This window comes from Arvicanthis niloticus, chromosome 21 (genome assembly GCF_011762505.2).
Source record: "Arvicanthis niloticus isolate mArvNil1 chromosome 21, mArvNil1.pat.X, whole genome shotgun sequence".
Classification (NCBI taxonomy): Eukaryota; Metazoa; Chordata; class Mammalia; order Rodentia; family Muridae; genus Arvicanthis; species Arvicanthis niloticus.
The window spans coordinates 42410833-42436275 of record NC_047678.1 but is presented as its reverse complement, the minus strand read 5'-3'; the positions used below and the strand labels follow the sequence as shown (position 1 = coordinate 42436275).

General features: G+C 50.5%; 2 protein-coding genes and 1 long non-coding RNA gene across 7 annotated transcripts in view; 1 reads left to right on the top strand and 2 right to left on the bottom strand.

Annotated features, from left to right (window-relative positions):
- Positions 1-14501, top strand: part of Ano10 (anoctamin 10) — a 112136-nt gene extending 97635 nt beyond the window's left edge. The window contains exon 13 of the mRNA XM_034484422.1: positions 13922-14501. Coding sequence (XP_034340313.1) covers positions 13922-13987 — 66 coding nt within the window. The 3' untranslated portion in view covers positions 13988-14501. The remainder of the gene's footprint in view (positions 1-13921) is intronic.
- LOC143435326 (uncharacterized) lies at positions 947-4756 on the bottom strand. 5 transcript variants are annotated; one of them, XR_013105521.1, is made up of 3 exons: positions 4639-4756; positions 4439-4542; positions 947-1166 (listed from the first exon to the last, which is right to left on the bottom strand). It is a non-coding gene; the product is annotated as an uncharacterized LOC143435326 (long non-coding RNA). The 5 variants fall into 5 exon arrangements; XR_013105524.1 differs by having other exon boundaries at positions 4667-4734; XR_013105525.1 differs by having other exon boundaries at positions 4439-4539; positions 4667-4719.
- Positions 14502-20979: 6478 nt separating the features above from the next.
- Positions 20980-25443, bottom strand: part of Snrk (SNF related kinase) — a 34121-nt gene continuing 29657 nt past the window's right edge. The window contains exon 5 of the mRNA XM_034483678.2: positions 20980-24435. Coding sequence (XP_034339569.1) covers positions 23268-24435 — 1168 coding nt within the window. The 3' untranslated portion in view covers positions 20980-23267. The remainder of the gene's footprint in view (positions 24436-25443) is intronic.

Sequence of the window (25443 nt, the reverse complement as noted above, 5' to 3'; positions counted from 1 at the left end):
TAAGCTTGTGACTCCGAGGACTGGGTCAAGTCTGCACTATGGTATGGAAGAGACATGTAAACTAACAAGTCACATAACCTTGGAATTGGCCAGGCAATCCCTGAAGAACCCTCATGGCTATATGCATTGTGGGTTGGGGTGACCCAGAGGTGGTCACAGGAGGGTCAGCCAACACCATTCTATAGGCACCATGTTCCCAAAGGAGGGGAAGGGATTTGGGATGTTGTGGGATTAGCGTCTGTGTAGTAAGGAAGGGTAAAGAAGAGGGTTCTGGGTTGTGTGAGCCCATCAGTATCACACATCACTGGCTGTGCATAGGACTCAGTTCTTCTGTGCTACTGACTCAGTATACATCAGCATGACTTCCGCTTCAGACTCACATCAGTGAAGCCGAGGTCCCCAGCATTCTAAACACTGCCTCCCAAACCATGGCCACAGTTAATTCTGACTCTCAAGTGGTTTGCCAGTGTGTTGGCTATGGGAAACGAAGATGCCTGCATGATCTGCCCTTTGGTGTGCAGTAGCTGTGTCCTGTGCACTGAGTCAGCTTGAACCACAGCATTTTCTAAGACTCGGCCTGGGAGCAAAGCCCCATGCCACCCAGGAACAACCAGGAGCCATGGGAAGGTAGCATGGAGCAGTTTCCATGAAAGTAGGATTCCTCCCAGGGCCCAAGAGCCACACTCTGTAATTCTGAATGTGTTCATGTTCTTCAAAGAAGCAAGTGGTGCTTAGCAGACACTGTTTTTTGTTTGTTTGTTTGTTTGTTTGTTTGTTTTTGTTTTGATGATGATGGTGAGGCAGAACCCAAAGACAAGCCAAGTAGGGTACTCCAGAGACAGAGGCAGGAGGATGGCTGCAAGTTCCAGGCCGGCTTGAACTACATAGTGAGTTCCATGCCAGTCTAGGCTGAAGAGGGCACACATGTGTGAGATAGGAAGGGCATGGAGAAGGAAGGAAAGGAGAGGAAATGGAGGAGGTGGGGAATTAAAGGTACAGAAGGGAAAAGCCCCTCATTCCAGAATTCAGTCGGGAGCCTGGATCTGTCTTTCTTCTTAAAGATGTGAAGACCACAACTGCTCACTTAGGGCCAGAGTGTCCGAGCCTTGGGTTTGTGTCACAACCCTCTTCTCCTGAACTCAAACAGTGCATGTCATTAGAGGAGGCTGTTAAGACAAAAACAGAAGTTAGTCTGCCCACTCGAATATTATGATTTTTACTTAACTTTACATTTTTCTTCACCTTGATACCTTTCATGAGCAAAGTGACCTAGAAGCCACAGAATCACAGGTGCAGTCACCGTGCAGACACTTTGATGTATGTGCCCGCCCCCTTCTTTCCTCCCTCTCTCCCCCTCTACTTCCACCTTCCATTCTTCCCTCTGTCTCCCCATCCTTTGTCACACTCTGGCTCCTCCTCAGACTCTCTGTAGCCACACAGTTAAGGCTCTTGTTTCATGGTTCCCCCAGGGACACTGTATCCTCGGACCACTGAGGCAGAGCTGAGCTGAGCTCTCAGTGTGCCTGCTTGCTGACAGTGGAACAGTTGGTTTATGAGTTGACTGTATCTTTCCTTCTTTTTTTTTTTTCACATCAAAAGTTCAAGAATGCTTCAATTAGATATTTCACCTTTAAGTACATGCTACTTGAAAGAAGTAAAAGAAAAAAAAAATTTTTTTTTCTAGTCCCAAAGGAGGAGGCAATTACACCTCTGGCAAAGTGGCTGTTGAGAATGACCAGTGTCATATGAATTACTGTCAGTAATTGGGCAGTGATAACCACATGTTTTAGGTTAAAATTCTAGCTTTGAACGGAAGCTTGGAGATTAAAATGTGATGAGGAATAATTTGCCTGTCTCTTGTAATCTGAAGGAAAGCTACGAACCCACAGAGTCACCACACGGTCAGTTCCTGGAAAGTCGGTGGGACACAACCTCTGCTCAGTCAGTGTGTAAAAAAATGCCTTATTCTGAATAATTTATAAGCAACAGGTATTCATAGTTCTACAGACCAGGAAACCCAAGATTAAGGCAGTTTTGGACTCTGAATCTGGTGAGGCTTGCAGCCTCAAGACACTGTCATTCAAGCACAGAGCCCTGTCAGGGCAAGCTCACGTAGTAGAGGACAGAGGGGCCTGCTTAGGTCTCTCTCTCTCTCCCTCTCTCTCTTTCATGTGTGTGTGTGTGTGTGTGTGTGTGTGTGTGTGTGTGTGTGTGTGTAAGAGAGAGAGAGAGAGACAGACAGACAGACAGACAGACTGACAGAGACAGAGGAGGGACCCCTCCCTTTTGTGTGTGCATTGCTATGAATTAAGGGTCTTAGGCCTCCGCATGCTTGTGCAGCACGGTGCCCCTGGCACTTAGCAATGTTCTCAACCATTAAGTCTGTCTTCTGAGAGTATTAATCCTGTTTGTGAAGGTCCAGCTCCTGATGGCTCAGCTGCTTCCCCAGAGTGCCACCTTTTCATGTACCACAGTGGTGTGCAGGTTCTAATTTGAGCTGGGATACCCATAGTCACCCTTCAGCAGACTTCCTGGTGGAGGTGGCCACCCTCACATTACCTCTCTCTGTGTCTGTGGACCATGGCAGCTCACTGATTCTCCCAAGATGTCAGTCTGTTTCCCTAGGATTCCCCCCACACCCATGAGAGTTTGTGCCTCAAAGTTCAAGGTTCACCAAGGGGCGAAGCTTTTTGAGGTGAGAGCACTGGAACTCTGAAGACCTAGTAACAGCTGCCAGAAGATCCAAGCAACACATGGATGTCTGGGTTTGTTCCAGGTTAGAATGACATCTTGGGTCAGTTTGCAGCTAAAAACTATGGCACAGATCTTAAGGATCTTTTAAAGTCTTCATTTATTTAATACCATAAGAAATTTTAGAGCTACTGCTTGCTTCACAAGAGTGTAAGCCTGCAATCTCAGCACTGGGAAGCCTGAGGCAGGAGAGCTATAAGTATGAGGCCAGTCTGGGCGGTATACTAAGACCTTGCCAGGAAAAACTGAAACCACAAAAGAAGACAAATGGGAGGGGGTGGGGTGTGAGCCATGGAAGTAATTGTGATATTTTAAAAGACAAAACAGTCTCTCAGTCTGGCTTTTAAACTCCTGTTCTATTAGAGATTAGCTTGGTACTAGAATACATACCCAGATTCACTTTCCTTCCAAGAGACCTGCAGGCCAGCCTAGGCATCCTGGAAGACGGCTAAGAAGAGTAGAGCCTCCGGGCAAGATGGACTGTGGCTCAATTCTTTAAGCAGCATCTGCACTTTGACTCTGGCCTAATACTGCCTCCCCCACCCCCCAGCACAGTGCTCCTCAGTTAGAAGAAACGGTTAGTTTAAAACATAGCTGCTGGGCTCTTCCAGAAAATCTATCCTAGCTATTCCCAGGTAAGAGAAGGGGCCCTCTTCTAAAAGCCATCCTGTTTTAAAAGGGAAAATATATGAAAATATAAATCCATTAAGAATGTTGAAAATAAAAGTACTGTCAGTTAATGACCTAAGTCATCTAGAAGAATATACATAGAGCTAGCATGAACCAGAGCTGAGGAGTAGCAGCCTGAGCTGCTGGGAGGGGATAGTGCCTTCTGCAGAGCACTCCCAGAAGCAGGTAAATACCAGGCTCACCTCAGATGCAAATAAGGGTTTGTGTCTACACCAATCACAGTCTTCGACTTTAGCACCCCTGCCTTTAGCAGTGCCTGGAGAGGGCCACCAGGTGAAGTGCCCTACTTTGTCCCCGGGAAGAAATGATTACAGTATCTTAGATCTCACTGAAGATTGTGACTCCCAACGTGTCTGGTACAAACTGAGACAGCCCTGGATAAGACAGAAGCTGCTGTGTTCAGTTGTAGTCATCATGTGATTTTCTTGAGGAACTGTGTAATGTTCAAGGTGGCTGGTGTCAAAAAAAGGGAAGCCCAGCTTTTGACTGACAGTCCTTTTATTCAGGGCAGCTAGGGCAGCAAGGAGCCTCTGATACTTATTTACAGGAGGATGAATATCCGGAGTACTAAAGTAATGTAAAGATTACAACATTAACTTACCCCTCTATCTGAACCCAGATAGGTACCTTGAAAAGAGAGTTCCGGGAGTCAAAGGCTGCTGAGGATCCCGGGATAGGCAGGACCATGGAAGAGCGGGATGCAGAGAAAGACCCTGGTTCATGTCCAGCTGTGTGTGTGTGTGTGTGTCTGTGTCTGTGTGTGTGTGTGTGTGTGTGTATGGAAACTGACCAGGGAAAGAACCATCAGGAGCCCGACATGCATGGCTAGCCAGTACTGTTCCTGTAGTGGATAGAAAACTCAATTTATGGGGAGCTGGAAGGACACTGGGGAAAGCCTGTCCAGCCCGTTAGTAGGAAGTAACTTCTAGCAGAGCCCTCCTTTTAACCCACCTGACAAACCACAAATATACAACTCAAAAGCATCAATGTTTCATACCTTGTAACTGTATGCCCAGCAACTGGAACGTTCTCAGCCTGATGCAGGACATCAGTGGTAGGTCTGTAGGTGCTCTCATTAGCAGTGGGTGACTGCTGACTCTGCTGTGGGGAAGAGGAAAGACACATAAGGCATCTACACAAAGAAGCACAGGGCCTTGATCTTAGATGGCTAACCATGTATGTGGACAGTAAACCCACGGGAGAGCCCAGGCGTCTGGAATGTGACCTGCGCATCATGGCTGGTCAAGCTTCTGCCCCTTCATAGAACAGCAGAGTCTTCCTATAATAGAAATTGGAAAAGTGTTAACTGTCCAGCTTTATCATGGGGAGTTTGGCAGCCTCTGATCTGTGTTTTTGTAGAAGCTGATAAGCCTGTTTCTAAAATTGACATGGGAAATAAAGACCTAAAAATAGCCAAACTCCAAAAAAGAAGAACTGGAGACTAGTGGTCATGTTTTCAGAGTGTGTAGTGAAGTCATAGTGAAGACATATGGGGGGAGGCAGGTCAGAGCAGCAAGTGACCTGCCTGTGACCACAAAGACCTGCAGGTGAGTGAGCAGATGATGGTTGCTGCCGATGTCTCTGGAAGGCCTGGATGTCAGTAGGCAGGAAATCAACACAGAACCACACTTCATCCGCAAGAGACCATGCCCTGAATGCAAGTTCTAGAGGAAATAAGGTCAGACCTTGAGACTTTGTAGCAGACAGATTCATAGATAGAATTTCTAAACTCGGGAGCACATAGAGTCAGTCATGAGTAGGACTTCAAATCTTATCAGTTTGCTGAGAAGCCACAAGCAAAGGAAGAGATCCTGGCACTGGGGATGTCAGGGCAGGAGGAGAAAGGTTTGAAGCAGCCTGGGCGCAGGGTAAGACCCTGTTGGAAGGAAGGAGAGAGGGCAAAGGAAAGGAAGAATAGAAGGAGACAGAAGAAACCTCGGGAATCTGCTGGGTCAAGAGAGGCTCCCCTCGAGCGCACCAGCCACCATCTCCACTACCCTGAACCTCATCTCAGGCTGCTGTCCTGCCTCTGCCCTTTCTGCACTGGTGGGAACAGAAGCCCAGCAGAGACTATCCCACAGACTTCAGTTCCCTGAAGTCCACAGAGGAAAGACTAAAACTGTGGGTACCAAGGGAGCTGAGGAGCGGCCCTCCCCACACATCTGCCCGGCGACCCACCCTCTAGCACCTGTGACCTGTGGCGTGGGAAGCATATTCAAGCTGAGAGAGAGAGAGGGGCTTGGTCCACCCTTAGCTGGGCCATGCTTGCTCACAGCAAGGGAACACGTGGCACTCTGTGTGTGTGTGTGTGTGTGTGTGTGTGTGTGTGTGTGTGTGTGCACACGCATGCCTACAGAATACGATGGAATGGGACGTGGATCCTTAGAGGAGTGGAGACAACTGTAGTCCTCAAGGAGAGTTGAGAAATGTAGTCTTTTAGCAGGAAACTAACAAGATGGGAAACACAGGGGCCTGGCTGGTTAATTATTTCCCATAAGTTTTACCCGGTCTTGACAGAAGGGGTATATAGTCTCTAACTCTTCTGAGTAGATCATGTATTCCTCTGTAAGATGAAGAAGCCAGGAACAGAAATGTACAGAAGAGGCTGAAGATCAAGAGGCCAAGGGAGAAGAATTCTATACAGGGAAGAGAAAACTCTAGAGCAGCTGGCCTTGTAAGGGGAGGCTGAGCACAGGAGAGGAGGGAGGACCAGAGGAGGGGAGGGAGGACCAGAGGAGGGGAGGGAGGACCACACCCTGCTGGAGGCTGCCTGTCTGGGGGCAGAGACCAGAGGAAGATTCCAAACAAGGCCCAGTGGAAAGTGAGTTGCCTCCTAGACAGGGATTTCCAAACTTGAGAGAGAGCCAGTATGCCAGACTAGCTAATGTCCACAGCAACCAACCTCCCTTTGCAAATGAAGTGTGGCACGAAGTGGGCTCCTGGCTCCAGCTCACAGAGGCTGCTTTGCCTGCTGGGGAGACTGGGTGGTGTGAGAAGGTTGCTGAGCTGAGCTTCATCTTGCCTTAGAAATAAAGGTGGGAAAGAACTCCATCCTGTGATCCCAATGAGGGACCAGGGAAGGTGTACAAGACCCCTGGGACCCAGGGCAGCTAGCTCACTAAGGAGAACCAGAAACACTGAGCACTGCAGGAATCAGGGGTACCCGGAGACCTCTTGTGTCAGAGGTCAAGACTTTGGCTAAGAAAGAAAAACAGCCACATGGAATGAACATCAAAGAAGACAGTTTTGGATTATAAACCAAGCTTAAAATCAGTGAGGAGACAGGATCTCCCAGTATCCAGAAAGGGCTTGTTAGAAACCAGCAGTGTGACTGACGGCTTTCAAGTCTCGGGACAGCACAATGCCCAGACAGGCCTTCCCACTCAATGGAATTGTGCCTACAGCTCAGTGGAGAGAATACCTAGTAATTTCCAGAAGAATGGGAGGTTTTAGGGCTTTGACAGCCTGGAATAGCTCTGGGTGGTTTCCATATAAAGAGTCAGAACATGAAGGGAACTTGACTGGAAACCAGGCTACGCTGACCTCCCAGGCTTGGGGGCAGCTGAGTGGCATTATTTATGACCTACACGGGCTTTGTCTATTTTCACATCAGCCACCCTTGGCATAGTCATGGTCTCGAGGTGCTGCTACTGCTCCAGACACCACACACCTATCTCCAAAGGCAGAGAGGAAAGGAAACCTTAGACACTATTCTCCAGGATCTAGTGACTAGTTCATTCATGTCCTAACTATGAGGCAATTGAGAAGACACCTGGTGGTCTGACTGGTAGTATCAATCCTGGACTCTTACCACCAGGAGGCAAGCATGAATACAGTGGCCTAGGCACCTAGAGCTGCTGTGAACAGGAGCCCCACTCTCTGTAGTTGTTGACATGGAAACTCATTCAGGTGGAGCCATTCTAGACATGCAAGCTGTCGGTGTTTGCTAGAACATTCTGTCATCAGAGTTCTGTGGAGACAAAAGAAACTAGGATTGGCTTTTGAGAGATGGCCATCTTCTGAGGGCCTGCTGGAGGAGTGCGAGCCTGCAAGACAAGCTCACAGCTCAGGGCAGAAAGAGTCTCCAGGAGATAGCTAGGCTGTTGGCACATACCTGTAACCCCGCACTTAGGAGGTGGAGACAGGAAGATCTCCGGTTTGAGGCCTGGACTGCAGAGTAAACCTCAAGGGGGAGGGGGAGGAATGTGTCAGCGCTGCTGTAGCATAGGTAAAGGTCAGGGGAAAACCTTGTTTGTACAGTGTGGCCATGATAGGGTGAGTTACCTTATACAGAGCCATTTCATTGGATTAATAAGGCAGAAGCTGATCTGAAGAGACTTTGGGAAGTAGAGATAAGAAAGCAACCCCTGTGGACAGAAATATCTCTTCATTTTTCTTGGAAGAAAGGGGACAGGCTGGAGACTTGGCGGGGCACCCAGGACATAGCCCTATGTCTCACTTCCTGTTAGTTAAAAGCAAGTGGCTATGTCTAACTCACAGTGGAGGATAAGAGACTCCACAAAAGCTTGAACCCCAGGGGTGGGGACAGGGTCATGAGAATCATGAGAAATGCCTGACCCACATTCTAAAACCTAGCTGTGGAGAACGGCCTTTGCGTGATAATGCTCTGGCTGGTTCCCTGAGAGAATTTTGTTTAGGGGTTCACAGTCCTTCCTTCAGAGGGACTTTAAGGTCTGGAATTTATTTTGTGTTTGTTTGGTTGCATAGTTTGGTTTGGTTTTGCTTGTTTGTTCTTTGTTTGTTTTGTTTTTGAGGCAGGGTCACAAAATTGGCATCAGGACCATTTTTGAAAATGGTCAGACAGACTCCATCTCACCCCACTGAGGTTGGCTGTCATCAAAAAAACAACAAACGATGGCCAGGATTGGGGAGTGTGGTTCCTATAGTACATTCGAGGGAATACTCAGGAGTCTGGCTACCATGAAATCAGAATGAAGGTCCCTTAACCACTAAAAATAGATGCCACTCCTGAACATACACCTCAAGAAATCAGGCAGCATACAGTGGACACACCTACACAGCCACATACATGCCAGTCAGGTAATGGGATCTGCCAGGAGCCATCAACATAGGAAGAGATAAAGAAAATCACACACACACACACACACACACACACACACACACACACGAGAGGGCGGGGAGAGGGAGGAATGAAGCCATCATTTATAGGATAGTATAGAATTAAAAGTCATATTAAGTGAAACCAACCAGACATGGAAAGAGAGATGCACATTTCTTTTGAAAGTGGAATCCATCTTCTAAAAACAATCAGGAAAAGAGAAGAGGTGCTGAGGGCCTTCTGTCTGGACTGGGCAGTTAAGAGTCTTGGCAGCATCTTCAAGAACTGAAGACAGACTGACTACATTCAGAGGAACAGTAGCAGTGCAGCTTGGGTAGTTGCACGAGAACAGTGGGCTCCATGAGTCAGGAGTTAGTGTTTGAAGATTGTGGGGGTTTGAATAGGTTTGGCCCTCATAGACTCTTGTGTTTGAATGCTTGGCCGTAGGGAGTGGCACTATTAGGAGGCGTGCCTCATTGGAATAGGTGTGGCCTTATTGGAGAAAGTATGTCACTGTGGGGGGCGGGCTTTGAGGTCTCCTGTGCACAAGTTTGATTTTATCATATGAGCATCCAATCTTATACACAACCATAAAATGCTAAATGGGGAGCAGGCTTTCCCCAAAAGTGTACTCAGAGGACAGTTTGTCTTACAGCGCAGACACCCCAAATCAATCCAGCCCCTCCCCTCTACACACACACACACACACACACACACACACACACACACATCTCTCTCATGGCCCATAGGATCCTCTGAGCACATCTGAATGGAGGTTGACCACAAAAGGGTCAGTACTAAAGGTTGCTAGGGAAGGGGAGAGCACCCGCTGTTGGAGGCGTCTGAGGAGGCGAAATGACGGGGACGCTGTGGTCAGAGCATCGTGTGTGAGGAGCTAAAATGAAACCATTATTTAATTAAATGACAGAAATCAGAAAGGCTGGCTAGCTTCTCACTGTGGTGACTGCAGACTCGTGACGCTCAGCTCACCACTGCTGTTCTGTGCACAGTGCTGTTGTTTATGCACAACCAAAATGTGGTGATCCTAGCATCACCTCAGCTCACTGTGGCATAAGAATCATCAGAACATCCTGTTTCCCTTAGGTGGGTAAGGCAGCCCGTGCTCCCTCATGTAGAGTACTACACTAGTTCCCCGTATTACCTATGTCACAGGGAATCATGGAAGCCTTTGGGATATGGTTAGAAGAGGGATAAGCCCAGACAGCTGCCCTGCCACCTCTCACAGCCACACACGAGGCCTATAGGCCTCCAGGTAACACGCCTGGTGGCTGGCACGGTGAGCCCGTGACTCATTGCAAGGAAGCTGCGGTTTTGATTCCAAGCGGTCTCTTGGGAGGAACTTGCTGCTGTCTGACCAGCCTGCAAGTCAGGTGCCAGGCACAGTGCTCCACCCTTCACCCCCAACCTCATGTCTGTTGTGGGGTGCAGAGGCTGTAAAGAGGTCACCTTCTCCTCAAGGATGAAGCTGCCTTCTGCCTTCACACTCAAGCTCATTTCATTGCACCCCGCTCCTCTAAGAAAGGGGAGCCTCCAAGGTAGGGTTGTGTTTAGAAGCTGGAAGACAAGGCCCACGCAGTGGTCATTGTCCCAGTGCATCCCGAGCCTTGACTTGGCACACCGTGTCTTCATGGTTCCAAACTGTGGTGACTGGATCCGGCAGTCGACTAAGGATGCTGTCCTTGTCTTTCACATCTGGATGATTGGCTCCACCTCTGCTCTCTGACGTGCTCTGGAGGCTGTTATCTGTTGAGAGGCTCTGCCTCCCCGAGTCTGCCTCTGACATCAGAGCCCGTCCGCCCAGCAGCTTCTAGGCACCCTCTCTCTAAGGCTCAGGTGGCTCAGCAGCTGCTAACTTGCTTTCCCAGACTTTTGCATCTGACTTCAGAAGTCTGGGCCGGGGCTGTAGCTTAATGGCAGAGCATTTGTCTATCAAAGACGAGGCCCTGGATTTGGTCTGCAGCACACCAACAGATCTGAAACTCAGTAGGCCACCCCAAATGCCATCAAGTCCTCATGGGACTAACAATGTCCATGGGGCTCTGGGTCTCCAACCACAGTGAACCTAACACGTTGTGTGACATGATTTTAAGAGACAAACGAACTGCACTGTGATCCTTGGAAGGGATGGTTGATCAGGGTACACACTTAAGAACAGCCTAGGTAGTTCTGATTGAAACCCGAGAGCCAGGCAGCACTGGACACATGGTCTTCATGTCTAGCTGCATTCCCTCAAACCAGTGGCTTAACCAGCCTCTCCTCTATCTCTGAGAAAGTAACATTCATGGAAATGCTGTGAAGGCAGGGCAGGCAGGGCAGGCAGGGCAGGCAGGGCAGGCAGGGTGGGCAGAGGAGGCAGGGCAGGCAGGGTGGGCAGAGGAGGCAGGCAGAGGAGGCAGGGTGGGCAGGGCGGGCAGAGGAGGCAGGGTGGGCAGAGGAGGCAGGGTGGGCAGGGCAGGCAGAGGAGGCAGGCAGAGGAGGCAGGGTGGGCAGGGCGGGCAGAGGAGGCAGGGTGGGCAGGGCAGGCAGGGCAGGCAGAGGAGGCAGGGTGGGCAGGGCAGGCAGGGCAGGCAGAGGAGGCAGGGTGGGCAGAGGAGGCAGGGTGTTCAGAGGAGGCAGGGTGGGCAGAGGAGGCAGGGTGGGCAGAGGAGGCAGGGTGTTCAGAGGAGGTCCCCTTGCTCTTCCTCCTCTATCAGAGGCTCTGCTTTCTACCTCAGTACAGGCTAGAACCACCTAGGGAGCTTGCAAAAGTCCACTGTCTGAAGAGTTAGACCAGGACTGAGGTGAGCGGTGACCGAGTGTGAATTGGGACCACTCAATCCCCGGCCAGCTCCCCTGCCCCCTGGGAAGCCAAATATGGCTCAACTAAACAAACTACCTGAGATGCCCTTCAGTGTCTGCCGCTCACCCAGGTCCCCGGAGAGCAGATGACCAGCTCTGTCTAGCACAGGACTCTTGTGCTCCAAGGAATAGAAGCCACGAGGCTCTCAGTGCGCTCCTCTCATAACAACTAGGAGCTGCCAGCCTGGGGTTGCTCAAATTCCTTCACAGTGTGATTGTTGGGGCTCGGGGTGTTGGGCTGGATGCTGAGAGATTTTAAGCTGGGCAAGAGCTATGTCTAGGAAGCAAGTTTCCAACACAGCGTCCTAATGCTTTAAGGGCAGGCCTAGGGAGAGTCTGCTACGAGGGAGGGAGGGAGGGAGGGAGGGAGGCAGGCAGGCAGGCAGGCAGGCAGGCAGGCAGGCAGGCAGGCCAAAGTAGCTGAGGGCCACAGAATCACTGTAACCATCCCAGGTCTGGGGGAAGCAGGAACAGTCTCAGATCTCTCTGTAGCTCCCCACAGGGAAGGAGGGACCCACTACACATCTCCCCCAGGCTAAGCTAGGTATAGGAAGCCACCTGCACTTTAAAAGGACTATTTGGAGCATGGGTATTTGAATGAGTCACAAGTTTAAAACAATCTCTCTCCACTCTGCTGCTAATTTAGAGGAAAGGTCAGCTCTATTATCCTGCCTGGTGTTTATGCAGGTTTTAACTCTAGGGTCTCCAGAGTCCAGCTGATGTTTAAAGCAGTGATTTTGCTCCTCCTGTCACCAGACACTCTAGGTCAGAGTGGCTGAGGAGAAACTGAAGCACTGGTAACCTTAGGATGCCCTTCAGCTAGGATCACCCAACTTAATAGGAACCCCCAATGAGGGGCACCATCCTGAAGGACCATCCTGAAGGACCATCCACAGAGGGAGGCAAAAGTCACAAAGGGGTGACCTTGCCTCAGCTGGCTGGGCCACTCGTCTCCATTGTTCACGGACTTGCTCTAGGGCAAGCAAAGGTCAGACAGCCTGTGGTACTGGACCATCCCCCTACCCTGCCACAGCAGAGCAGCCTGGCGGATTCTGAGCTGACCTTGAGCCTAAAAAAGTGACATTGGGGGCCCCCATGGGTACAGTGATTACAACATCAAAAGGGACAGTGGCCAAGTAGAGCATGGTCATTCTTGGAAGAAATCCCATTTCCTTGGGCTCCATCCCAGAAGAGACTCCTAGGAGCACTGTGGACTCCTGCATGTCCTATGGGCCAGGGTCTGCTTAGACTCAACACTTCTGTAAATCAACTCTTCAATTTCTGTGTTACGTGTTGGTCAGGAGATAGATGCCTGTACCCCACCATCCATTCTTTGGGTCATAAAGCCAGTCTAAAAGCTTCACGGTTGTCCAGGGACATCAGCTGCCGGGGTCGTGAATCTGGGCTGTGGTGCTGCGGTCCGTGACTGGGCAGTTTCACAGCAGTAGTCAACAGGCTGATGGGCTGTGACGGATGAGGGTGTCACCCTGGGGAGGGTGTGCCCAATGGTGGGGCTTGTTTCTGCAGGTTTATGGACTAATTCAAACCAACTGCACCATGCCTTTCTGCTGGGGACACATCATAGCTGTGGGGACCTGGGCAGGGATGGCTCTGAGCCAGCCTTAACTCCAGTGTCTACCCAATGCCCCAGGCCCTGCTCCGGCCAACTTATCACCCCATTCTACCTTCCCCTCCCCCATGAAAAGCTACCCTGGCCCTGAGGAGATGTAGAATAGGGCTAGATCCGCAGCCATCCCTGAGTCACATGAAGGAAAACGAAGCTGGCTGTGAGGAACAGTAGCCTGAGACGCATTTGTCAAAGCAGAGATGGGTTCCTGTTTATGGCCTTGGGAAGGGACTTTCTGCCCATGTGACATGCATGAGGGGATAGCCTGCATATGCAGGCTAGTGCTGTTTGTGTTTCATAGGGGAAAGGCCATTATTGGAAACCTCTGCTTTAAGCCACATTCCAGACTGTATTCAGAGGAAGCCATGCTCTCCAGGGCCACTGGAAGACATGTCTGGTATCTGCAGGACTGGGAGCGGGAAGAACACTTGTATCTTCTCCAGCCAGGTCCCAACATGTTCTCCAGGGAGGATATGGGCTCTGCAGGGTGGGGGTGGGTGGGGGCACCACATCTGTGGGGCAGCAACTGAGGAAGGTGGTAGACACATCTCTGCACAGATGGGGTCCTTAAGTTCATGAGGCCAAATTTTCCAGTCACTCACCTCATAGGGACATAGTAAAGACTTGGTCTTACTTTGGTGTCATCTTTTCTGGGGTCCTGTCCTCCTCCTCCATCCAGGGAAAAGCCAGAGGCTTGTCAGACTCTAATGTTGTGGGCACTGCTGTATCTACACCTGTAACAATCATTCTCTCCAAGCAGGGAAGGAACCCAGGAAGTAAGCTTTGGGCAGTGGCCTAGGGGCAGCTCCTTCCTGGGTTCTGTCCTCTGCCTGGCGTCTGCAGAATGGAACCTCTGCTGAGCCAGTACCACCTGCAGACTCGCAGGGTTCACCTGTGTTGTCTTCCCTCAACAGCAAATGAAGCTGGTGGCAGAAAGCCTGAAGGAGGAGTCACAGGAAGATGGGCAGGATTCTACCTGAGCCGCAGCACGCTGGCCGTCCTGTCCCCAGCCTGTGCTGAGGAACACCTGCATCATGCCTGCACAGGGAAGGACACCAGCCTGAACTTAGCCCGGATGCTGGGCTGTGTGAAGTGGCTGCGATGCAGCAGGCACACCAAGGTCTAGCTCTGTGGGAGAAGCGGCTGCAACTCTATCCCTGGTGCCCTCTCACCTGGACCCTCCCAGGGCTGCACACACCCTCCAGCTGCCTCACTTTGCTCAGGAGCCTCGGCTGCCCTTGGCCTTTATCCCTAAGGAGTCACCAGCTTTCCACCTGGCATTCACAGTAGGTGCCAGTCACTTCCAACCCCAGGGGTCCCATGATGGGTGGTGGCTTAGCATCTGTGCCCATTATACCCATGACGGGAGTCATGCTGAGGTGGCGGTGGTGATCCGGAGTGGGGGCACCCCTGAACCTCCTTCTGGCTTCTGTATGGTGGTGTGTTGACAGACACTCTGTAACTGAGCTATTAAAGGCAGCCCTCTGCTCTGAAGCCTGCTTCTCCCAGACTTGGCAAATGCTTCAGCTGTCCCCCCCCACCCCCACCCCCATGAGGTTGTGACATGCGCAGCAGTGAGATGAGGATCAGGAGTGAAGTGAACCCCAAAGCTCACAGCCAGGCAAGCCCAGGTTCCTCAGGGACACTGATGCTCTGACACCTCAGGGAGGCCCAATATGGGCTGGAACCTGCAGCAGAGTGGCCTATGGCCAGCAGTGCTGTCTGCCTCCCCAGCTGAATTTACAGATATGACAGCTCGCCCAGGAAGCCAGCTCTATAAAGATGGAAGCCGATGCCCTTGCTGGACCCTGGGAGCTATCCTGAGAGGTGTTTAGATGGCAAGCTCCATGTTTAACTTCCCCGGCAAGGAGGTCGGGTCCATGCAGCTCAGTGGTTTGCTCCTGACTGTTCCACTTTACCCAGAGCAGAGGCAGCAGCTGCCTCAGCATCACTTGATTTTAGAAGCTCCGACTCTGAACTTTGTCCTCACCCTTACTTGGGAGGACACACTTCAAGGCATGATTATGCAGTGGTGGTTGGTTTCCTGATGGAACTTTCTAGATCAGGCTTATGTTTTAAAGAGCCAGTAAATAGGCAGCCACCAAAGAAGCCCTGAGACTCCATGGTCTCCTTAGCTCAGAAATTCAAATGGGACTCTTGGCCCTGCCTCCTGGGCTCCCACAGAACTAGGGAGCAGTCACAGGAACATAGCTGGTTGTAAGTCAGCGACTCCTGGTTACCCAGTCTAAATCTTTCAGCTCATCTGCCCACAAGTGGTCCCAGCTGCTGCCTTTCTAAATGGATCCCCTGCACAAGTTCAGTGGGCTTCCCTGAACTCATGACTACTGTTTCCACATGCCCCACTTCTGACACCAGAGAGAACAGGACCTCCCCTGGGCCTGTGACCACAGGAGAAGATGGCTACGGGACTGACACTCCGAGAGGGCTGGAACTGTGCCCGTGTGTTCACAAGACTCAGAGCAGTTGGAGTGTGGCACACAGCAGCCATCTGAGACTCTGTGGGTGGGTGGGTGAAAGAGCAGATGCTGGTAGCCCCACTATCTGCTCTGCATCCTGTTGTCCCTTGTCACTGACTGAGGCAGGCATCCCAGAAGGTTCTATCCCACCCTGTGCCCTGCAGTTGGCCTACCAGGTCCATTCCTTCCTGCCTGTTCTTCCTCTTCAACTCATTCTTGCAGTGTTCTAGTCACTGACAGCCTTCTCACCGCTGGCCTCACCTCAGCCCTTAATTCCGCCATGACATTGCCCTGTGAGCCCAGGGTCCCTCAGGGTGACTGACACCCAAGAGAAACTTGCCATCTGCCCTCCTCCCGAGCCCCTGAGGACCACCTGGGCGAAACTCGCTGCTTTTGGTTTCTTGCCCCCAACTACCAACAGCTGGTCCCCAGCTCCCTTGACAGACTTAGCATGTTAGTCCTCACCTGGCTGGGAGAAAGAACACCAGGAGCCAGTAACCAGGACAGTGGTACCATGGTCAGGCAGGGGTAGGCCTGTGAAGGCCAAAAGTTCAGCTCAGAGCAAGGGCTCAAGGAGGAAAAGGACAGATGCATCCTGGGAAATGGCAGGGCACGCCACACCTAGTGTTCTCCTAGCTATGCAGATGCTTCCACAGAAGACATTGAGAGGCGCACCATGTAGGCCAGTCGTGGGAAAAGAGCCTTGGCTTCAAGAGCCCCAGGCATAAGGGGGGCCAATGTCAGATGATTCTCACACACATGCCTGTCCCACAGGCTTTGCCTGGAAGGCTTCCCAGCACGATGTGACATGAGGCAGCAGAGTCCGGATGCAGCCAGGAGATAAGTGTGCCTAGGGACAGCTACTCAGTGTCCAACTCCTTACATCAGCAGGTTCTAGCAGATGCCAAGGCTGTACCCAGGGTCCCAGGCTCTGGATACAGACAGACCAAACCCACTGACCCAGAGGCTGTGGAGCCTGGGCCTCATTTTGCCTAACTGAGGACTAGTTCCCCCCACCACATGCACTTCAAACTTGCTTCTTTCAAGTGTGAGATACAACTACCAACAAGTCTCACAGGTTGTCAGTAGAAATGGATGGCCCTGGAGTTGGCTCCAGGCCATCACTTCACAGTCAAACTCATGCATGGCCAGGTCTATCCTGTGCCACAGACACACCCTGGGCACCTCCACCACACCTCTCACTAGAGCGCTTTCTGCTTCATGTCTCAGTGTTTCAAACCAGAGCGCCTATGGCGGTCCTGAAACAGACTAGACCTGTGCTAGTGGCCCTGGGTATCAGGTGGGATGTCTCCCCCACACCATCCTTGTTTGTATCTGTCTGTGGCACTGTTAATTCCCTCCTAGTAGTTCAAAAATCTCAGAACTTTGATGTGATAAGACCAGTGTTAAAGAAAACCACCCAGGCCGTGAGGTAGAAGGCCAGGATTCACCTCCCCCGCATCCCCTACTTCTCTCTCACTGGGTCCATTGGATGGACAAGAAAGCAGGTATTCAGAACGTGAGTCTTAGGTGACCTGCCCTTTGCTGGCTACCAGGACTGTGTTCACTGCTGACAGCACTCCATCTCACAGATTCCTTTCCCATCGTCTAGCACCCTGTACCCAGCCTTAATCCCCTCAGCTCTTGCCTCCTTCCAGTGGAGAAAGAAGCATCCAGGGGAAAGGGGAAAGGTCACAAGGTGAGGGCCACAACAGTCCCTACAGGAACCCTTGTGGCCTGTCCCCACCGGGCCATGTCTGATACCGTGCATCCACCAATGGTCAGGTGATGTGGACCCTGGGGAACCCCATGCCTGCCTTCATGCTCTACCTAAGGGTGGCCTGAGAAGAAGGGGACCTGACAATCTGGAGCCCTCTGCCAGGGCAGCCATGTCCTTGGGTTCCCTGCCTTGAGTCTGGGAACACACTTCTTATCCAACCACAAAATGGAAGAAAGATACTTTTCTTAACCCTGGGAGAGTCTTGTCCAGTCTGTTCAAGTGGGTACCAGGGCTGAGAATGGAGGCCACTGTCTCCAATTCTCTAAGTGTCTCAAGGACTGGTAAGGAGGCCAAGAGAGGACAGAGAAGAACTGGGTAAAGATCAACTGGTGTAAGACACCCAATGGTCACACAAAATAGTTACCAAATCGAGCTATGCATCATCCCAGAAAACAAGGCTTGTCCGTTTTAAAAGACTGAAGTAAAGTGTAAAGATTTATTTATTTGTTATGTGTATGGGATATCTGCCTGCAGATATGTCTATACACCATATGTGTCTTGCCCAAGGAGGGCAGAAAAGGGTATTGGATCCTTTAGAACTGGAGTCACTGATGGTCGTGAGCTGTCATGTGGATGCTAGGAACTGAACCCAGGTTGTCTGCAAGAGCAGGCAGTGCTCTTAACCTTTGAGCCATTTCTCTGGTTTAGTTTAAATGGATCTCTTACATTTCTGGGTAGAGAACAGACAACAGAAATAGGGAACACTGGGGGAACTTTCAGTGAGTGAAGGTGGAGTTACAGACCAGGGTGCCAGCAGTAGAGGTTCAGGCAGGACCAGCACAAAAGGTCAGTAAGACTCACTCATGGGAAGATGCTTGGATGAAAGGGTAGAGGGTGGGTGATGAAAATGTAACTGTTAACTTGACAGAATCTAGAATCTCCCAGAAGTCTAGCCGAGCGCCAGCATGCATTGCTCTCTGCCTCCTGATGACTTTGGAAGCAGATGCAACGTAACTGCTCTCGAAAGCTCCTGATGGCTTGGCTTCATGGCCAGGACAGTGAGCCAGAATGAGCCTTCCTCCTCAGTTGTTTTTTTTTAATCAGATATTAGCAAGAAAGGTAGGTTCACTGCCATATGATCAGTCTGACTGTGTGGGTCTTAGGTCTTTGGGTCTATTTTGCAGGAGAAATGTGAGAGTAAAATCTCACAAGTCCTGTGAGCAGGGATCAATTGGGCCATTCTGGAAGGAACCTAGAAGACAGGCATAATGAGAGACATAAGGGCAGTAGAGGCCCTCGCATGAGGTTCCAGAGACACAAGGAGTTTCTTAGGAGCTGGGCAAGAGGCCATTCAAAGTATATACTAGCAAAGAATCCAGCTTTATCTGTCTATCTCCCAAGATCTTGAGATGAACTTAAGTGGACTGATTTGCTTGATAGAAATTTCAAGACAGTAGAACATTCAATGACATGGCTAATCCACACTGCCATTTTACATATGCACAGTGAAAAATGAGCAAAAAACTAGGCAAAAAGTTCTTTAAAATTCAGTTTGATGGGGGAAAAGATTTCAAGCAAATTAAAAGGTCCCAAAGAGTATGAATACACCAGCACCACTCTCGCTGTTGCGAGTAACATCAAGAAGACTGGTGCTCCTGGTAAGAAACCCTAGGGAAAGACTCTCCCCATGGAGACAGAAAAGAGAATGTAAGCTCAGGATCAGCTCACAAAGGTCTCGGTCCAAGGGAGGGGCTCAAGCAGCACACCAGGCTGGCCACTCTGTTTACACAGCACAGCTGAGCCTGGGCAGTGTGGCAGTCAGAGACCCCGAAGAGGTCTTGAAAAAGGCTACTATGTGAAGCTGTGTGATTAAATCCAATTTGCAGTGGAGACCCAAGGATGTTACATGTCAGAAGCATAGGACCTCTGCTGAGGAAAGCTGCAGGCAGAGCGGAAATAGCCAAGAGAGAGGCTGCAGGTGCTGTAAGGACAGAGCTAAAAGTCCATTGGATCTAGAGATGCCATTACAAGCCCCTGCGGCCAGCCTAGGCGCTGCAGGACCAAAGGCTTCTGCCTCATGTCGGCCTGGTTTTTCCTTGCCATGAACCCGTTTTCTCTTTGGGTACAGAGATGTTTACTTTGAACCATTGCATGCTGGAAGCATGTTTACCTTTATAGGTGCTCACAGACAAGATACTGCTTTGCATTTCAGGTGAGACATGGGCTCTGGACTTTTTAGATATGCTGGAACTGTTAAAGACTACGGGGCTTTTGAAGTTAGACCAAACATAGTCTGCATTGAGACAGCCATGAACCTATGGGAAGGGGTAGAAGTGCTGTTTAGATGCCAAGTTGACAAGGGGTGGCATAGGATCCAGGATCACCTAGGAGACAATCCTCTGTCCTTACCTGGGAGGATTATCTAGATTTAGCCTTTGGAGAGGAGGTCTGTGAGGAATTAAAGATTAGCTGACTTAAAAGACCTATCTGCCAGACAAATAAGGAGAGCCAAGCAGCAACTGGCAAACTCTTGATTCCCGACTCTAGACACAACACCACAATCTATGGCTATCCCAAGCACCCACCTCCATGTCTTCCCTGCCATGGTGGACTTTCCTCTTGAGCCAAAACATACCCTGCCTTCCTACAGCCATCAGCCAAGGTATTTGTTACTGAATGAGACAAGTAAGCAGTGCAAGACCACCACCAAGAATTCCGGCTCACAGAACTTCTGCAGTTGCCATTAGAGGGAGAGGATCACCAGGTCAGGAAGAATTTCCAAAGGCTTGGGAGACTGACATGCTGGCTGGATGTATCTAGGTATTGAGTCAGAGGTGGCAGAAATGTGTCCCTGGGGGAGATATGGGTATGTCTGGGAGGTTTGCTGGCGTATGGTCTGCATGAGTTAGTTAAAGTCAACTTTGACTCATCCCATTGAGGCAGGGAGTTAAGAGGAGTCTAGAAAGATGGCCTATCTCTAGCTGGAAGAGCCCAACTTAGCAAATTCTCTCACAGGACTGATGTTGGACCTTGAGCTGTGACTGCCGAAGACCAGTGGGAAAGCAGAGGAAAAAGCAGGCAGATCTTGACACAAGACCTTGTTTTGGATGTGTGGAAATGGATTATGGAAATAGTTTCACAAACCAATGAATGTTCAAAAACCCAATGAATTGCTTAATAGTCAAATAGTGTGCCATGTGAGGGGCCTCTCAAGTCATTCCAAGATCTGTCTCCCGGAGTTTGCAAATGGAGGTTATGCTGACCAACAAAGTCACCAGGCCAGGATGCAGCAGTAAGAGGACCTAGAGTGCCAGCAATGTGAGGAAGTGGGCTGCAGGTGGGGCGGCTCTGGCTAGAGTAAGACAATGACTAAATCTGGCAATGACTAAGACAGGCCTCATGGCTGCCAGGGAGAGGGCAGACCTTGGTACACAGTAAAGGAAGGGCAGATCATGTGTGGACACAGAGCAGACTGTGGGAGTGGGTGGCAGTTCTAATTGCTTTGTTTGCTAAAGTAGGGACCAGCTAAGTGAGCACAAGAAGATGGAACAGAATTGCAGTTCTGGATTCCTTCTGCCCAGATGGTTTAAAGGAAGTGCTGCCCTTTGGATAGTGTGCTAGGCCTCTCTGGGGCCACCTGACACTGGTGGGCAGGACTGTTTTCTCAGCTCCACCAAGTGACAGGAATGCAGGGCCCACAGGAAGCAAACCACATCTCCTAGTGCTGGACTGGGCATGGACAAAGCTATACTCATAAAAAGAACACAGACTCGGCTTCTATGGCTGAACACCAGTATGTCACTTTATTACTGGATTATTTCCCATCTGTTACATACCTGTCATGTTCACACAAGGAAAGAGATTGGCCAGAACTAGAGGCAACTGACCAATCAGCTGACAAGTTTGTGTTCTCCGCACATACCAACTCTGACTCCTAGGACATCTTTGTTCAGGCTCATGACTATTAAAATTGGTGTCAAGATTGTCACATCTTTAAATACAGATAGAATTCCAGAAGTACATAATTATATATATATACACACAGAAAAATACAAGACTAACTTTTCCCACAATATTTAATTTATACACTACTGTAACTCTATGTGACTTCTGAAGACAGGTTAGGGGACAAGTCACTGTTAGAGCAAGGAAGTAGTTTGGTCCACTATTGGTGTGATGGTTCTGCTCCCTCCTCTGTGACAACACCCCATGACACACAACACATGCACAGACATCCACTTGTCAACAAATGGGTAAGACAGCACTCAACAGACATTTGTGTACCCAGAGGGCCACCAACCACACACAACTACTAAGGCTATGACACAGCTCTGCAGCATAAATGGCCAACACTGCTGATCTAAAGTGAGCACCGTATATACACCTGAATATAAACACCACTGGAGACCACACGCATACGGCTGAGTTCAGAGGCGCCACTCCGAGGCTGGACGTGACCACAGAAGAGTATGTACATTACTTGGAAAACAGCTGCGACAGTTTATTGCAATGCCCCTTGTAGACATCTCTCCTGGCTCACACAGATGTGGCTCTGTCTCTGAGAGCCACACTGGTGTCTGGCCCTTGGAAGATCCCTGCTTAAGAATTTCAAGCGAATGCGCTCTATGGCTTCACCACATCTGCCCTCACAGCTCTCAACCATGTGACTGTCACACCGGATGGGACTGCAGCTTAAAGCACAAGCAGTTAGCTAGCTCTAGGAAGTATCTAAGTATCATTTTACTTAGTAAAGTCAGCTTACACTGTGAAGTTCTGAGTAATATACACTAACCCTAAAGCAGCAGTCACTGAGCAGTGAACAAAGCGGTGCCCTGCCCGCTCCGAGCCACTCAGGAACAGGACAGCAGCTCAAGACTGAGGAAAGGACCCTGGGCTGGCTGCACCTACCCCACAGGCTGCTTAAACACTGCTTTCAAACCCCCTAGGGCACCGTGTGAAAACCCAGCATCTGGGCTTCCCAAGATGGGGAGGTCAGGCACCAGAAGATGCCTGGGGAGATAGCTATCAGTCCAAGGTCGTCGTGCGGGAGAGGACGGGCTAGAGCTCTGTGTTCAGCACGTGGCGGGAAGGCAGCCCAGTGCCACTGAGGGCTACGGAGCACTGCCCTTTCCTGAGTGGTAGTTTCTTATCAGCTGCTCTTCACAGCTCAGCCAAATGCTGCCATGGAATAGAAGAAACCTGAGGCCACCTCACCACCAAACTCCTGAAAAACCACCTCAGGAAGTTCTGCTTCCTCGTCATAGTTCTGACTGCTGCCACCCGTGTGCACTGTGGCTGCTGCAGCAGGCCCTCCACCTCTCCTCTCCACACAGGTCTGAAGGAAACCCTGCCTTGTGTCCTGCAGGGGAAACTTACACAGAGCCTCTTTTTTTTGTTTTGTTTTGTTTTTTTTGTTTTTGTTTTTTGTTTTGTTTTGTTCTGTCAGACAGACACACACACTCTAAGTAGAGTTAAGACTTGAGTTCACCTCATCGCCTCACAAAAGATTGTCTCCTTGTAATTCTATGGGGTAAGCTGCCTCACAAAGCTAAGTAGCTGATCTCACATACTACAAACAAGAAAACCTGTGTCAATGAAAATGTAAGAGCCCCAAGTGCTTTCACACGATTGTTTAAGACAAACAGGTGTGGGCGCTCAAACCGTGGCTCTCTCGGTGCACAGGCCCTGGGTGGTGGCAGTGGGTGTCGCTCCTCCCAGGCCTGTGGGCATCACCACGTTATTGCTTTGGCTCTGTCTTGGGCACCAGTGTGCCTCAGAGCATGGAGTTTCCCTATCACCGGAGGTCAGGACAGGAATTCGGGCTTTTCACAAGGAAATGAAAGCATTTTCCCTCCAGGTTAAGTGCAGAACATGAATTTCTAAGCGTTCCATTTACGTTGGGTTCCAGATACACAATTTCATCCTGGTCATCCACACTGAAAATCATGAATGTAAAATCACACAGTAGACTTTTCGGCTGGAAAAGAAAAGTAGCGTGTAGCAGCATGCACAAAGACCATGCACTGTCACGTCAGAACAGATGAAGTGAGCACACTTTACGGGTCAGATGACATGGCAGCAGCTGGCGGGGCTGGAGGCACAGAGCAGCCCCTCCTTGCGGCTGCGCTGGATGTTCACGGAGATGGTCTTTTCGCACAGAGGTAGCTGGAGCACGTTGTTCCTCAGCTTCTTGGTCCTCACTGGGTCAAGGTCAGCGGAGGGGCTGGGGCCTGGGGCGCTGATGCACATCTTCCAAGTGGACTTCTCCTGTACCTTCACGCTGGAAAACAAGGCCTTCTGCGGGTCCAGAATGTACTTGGCGCCATGCAGCTGGGAGCCTAGGCACAGGCTCACGAGTTTGAGGCTCTGCACAAGCTCTGCACCACGTGGAGCCGCAGAGGCCGAGGCAGGGGAGGATGAGGAGGAGTCGGGGCCTGCACAGCGCCGTGAGGAGCCTGCTGTACCCGATGGGGTCCCACCTGAGCCTCCCTGGCCACCGCCACCCGTGCCCTGTTCACCTGGGCTGGCCTTGTCCACACCGCCACCGCTGCTAGGCTTGCTCTGGCCACCGCCATCGCCCTCACTGCCTGGTGGCCCCTCACTGCTATCACGCCGGTGCCATGAGTAAGCAAAGCCGCTGTCCTTGTCCAGCCGCCGGCGGCTCTCAGAGTCGTCATCGCTGGTCTCAGAGCTGCTGCAACTCGAGCCTCGGCCCTGGCTTTTCCTGCGGTGGTAGCGCTTGTGCACTGTACCTGGTGACGCAATGTTCATCTTCAGCCGGCTCAGCTTGGGCGGCAGGTTCTCGTCCATGTCAAACTCATCGTCAGACTCACCCTCCTCAAAGATCTGGTTGAGCACCGGGGCACTCTTTCGAGATGTCAGACGGTTGGTGACTGATGGCTTCCGGCGCAGCACCACCTGCGTGGACAGGGACACAGGCTTCTTGTCCTCTTCATCTTCCTCCTCATCTTCTTCCACCCTGAAGAGACACTTCCGCCCACTGGCTGCAGGCTTCAGGCTGGCGGGTGCAACAGTGGACAGTGCTGGCCCAGCCAGCTCTGGAAGCTCATCTTTTTTGGCTGGGTCACACAAGCCTTTGCTCCTGTGGCCATTGAGGACACTGTCGCCAGCCCGAGCAGGAGACTGTGGGACTGTGGCATGTGACAGCGGGGTGGCAGTGAGATCATCTTCAAGGTCTTGGGGTACATCAATTTTGGTTGGCCATGACTGCCTGTGTGACAGAGGGAAAAGAAACTGTCATGTAGTTGCTCACTTGTCCTGGGGAGGTAAACAGCTTAGTGTTTGCTGCCTAAGTGGTGAGAACCTGCTTTCATGTGCTACCCTCCCATGGAAAGTCAGATGTGGCAGGCAGAGCACATGTTATCTCAGTACCATCACAAGATGCTGGACGGAGACTGGAGAAGTTCCAGAATCACTGGCCAGCAAAACCTGCACAGATGGCAGAGAAGACTCTGTTTCAAAGCAGGTAGAAGGTGAGGACCAAAACCCAAGGTGTCCTTGAACCTCCACAAACAAGCCACAGCACACATGCCTTCATAAAGTTGCATGCACACAGAGCTAGGACAGAATTCACACATGAAAAGCATTCTAGGTCCATCAGCAAGGATCCCAGAGGGCAGATGTGGCTTGAGAACCTGGTCATGTGGCAACTTCATCATACCACAGCTGTCAGAAAAAACATGGGCAGACAGATGCTGGGGAAGCTCAAGCTCTCCCTAAACCTCAACACCACACACTTATACAATATACCTGAATACATACACACATGCACACCTGCATACATGCCCATTCACACACAGACACATACACACCTGCATACATGCTCACACATACTCATGCACATGTATGTTCACATGCATACCTACAAACATGCATATACTATCATATACTCAAATGCATACCTCCATACATAATCTAGATATAGTTTCTCACATATACACACATGCTACACACATTCCATCTACATATACACATGCACACCTACATATGTGGACAGGCTCATATGCATACGTTCATACACATATACCTTCTGTATATGAACACGTGCACACATATCTATATACACACATGCATTCCCTCTCTCTCTCTCTCTCTCTCTCTCTCTCTCTCTCTCTCTCTCTCTCTCTCACACACACACACACACGGCAGCCTTTATGAGTACAACAGTATGGATGAGATTCCCCTGGATTGTCCAGCACAGACTTGAGGACAGTATGAA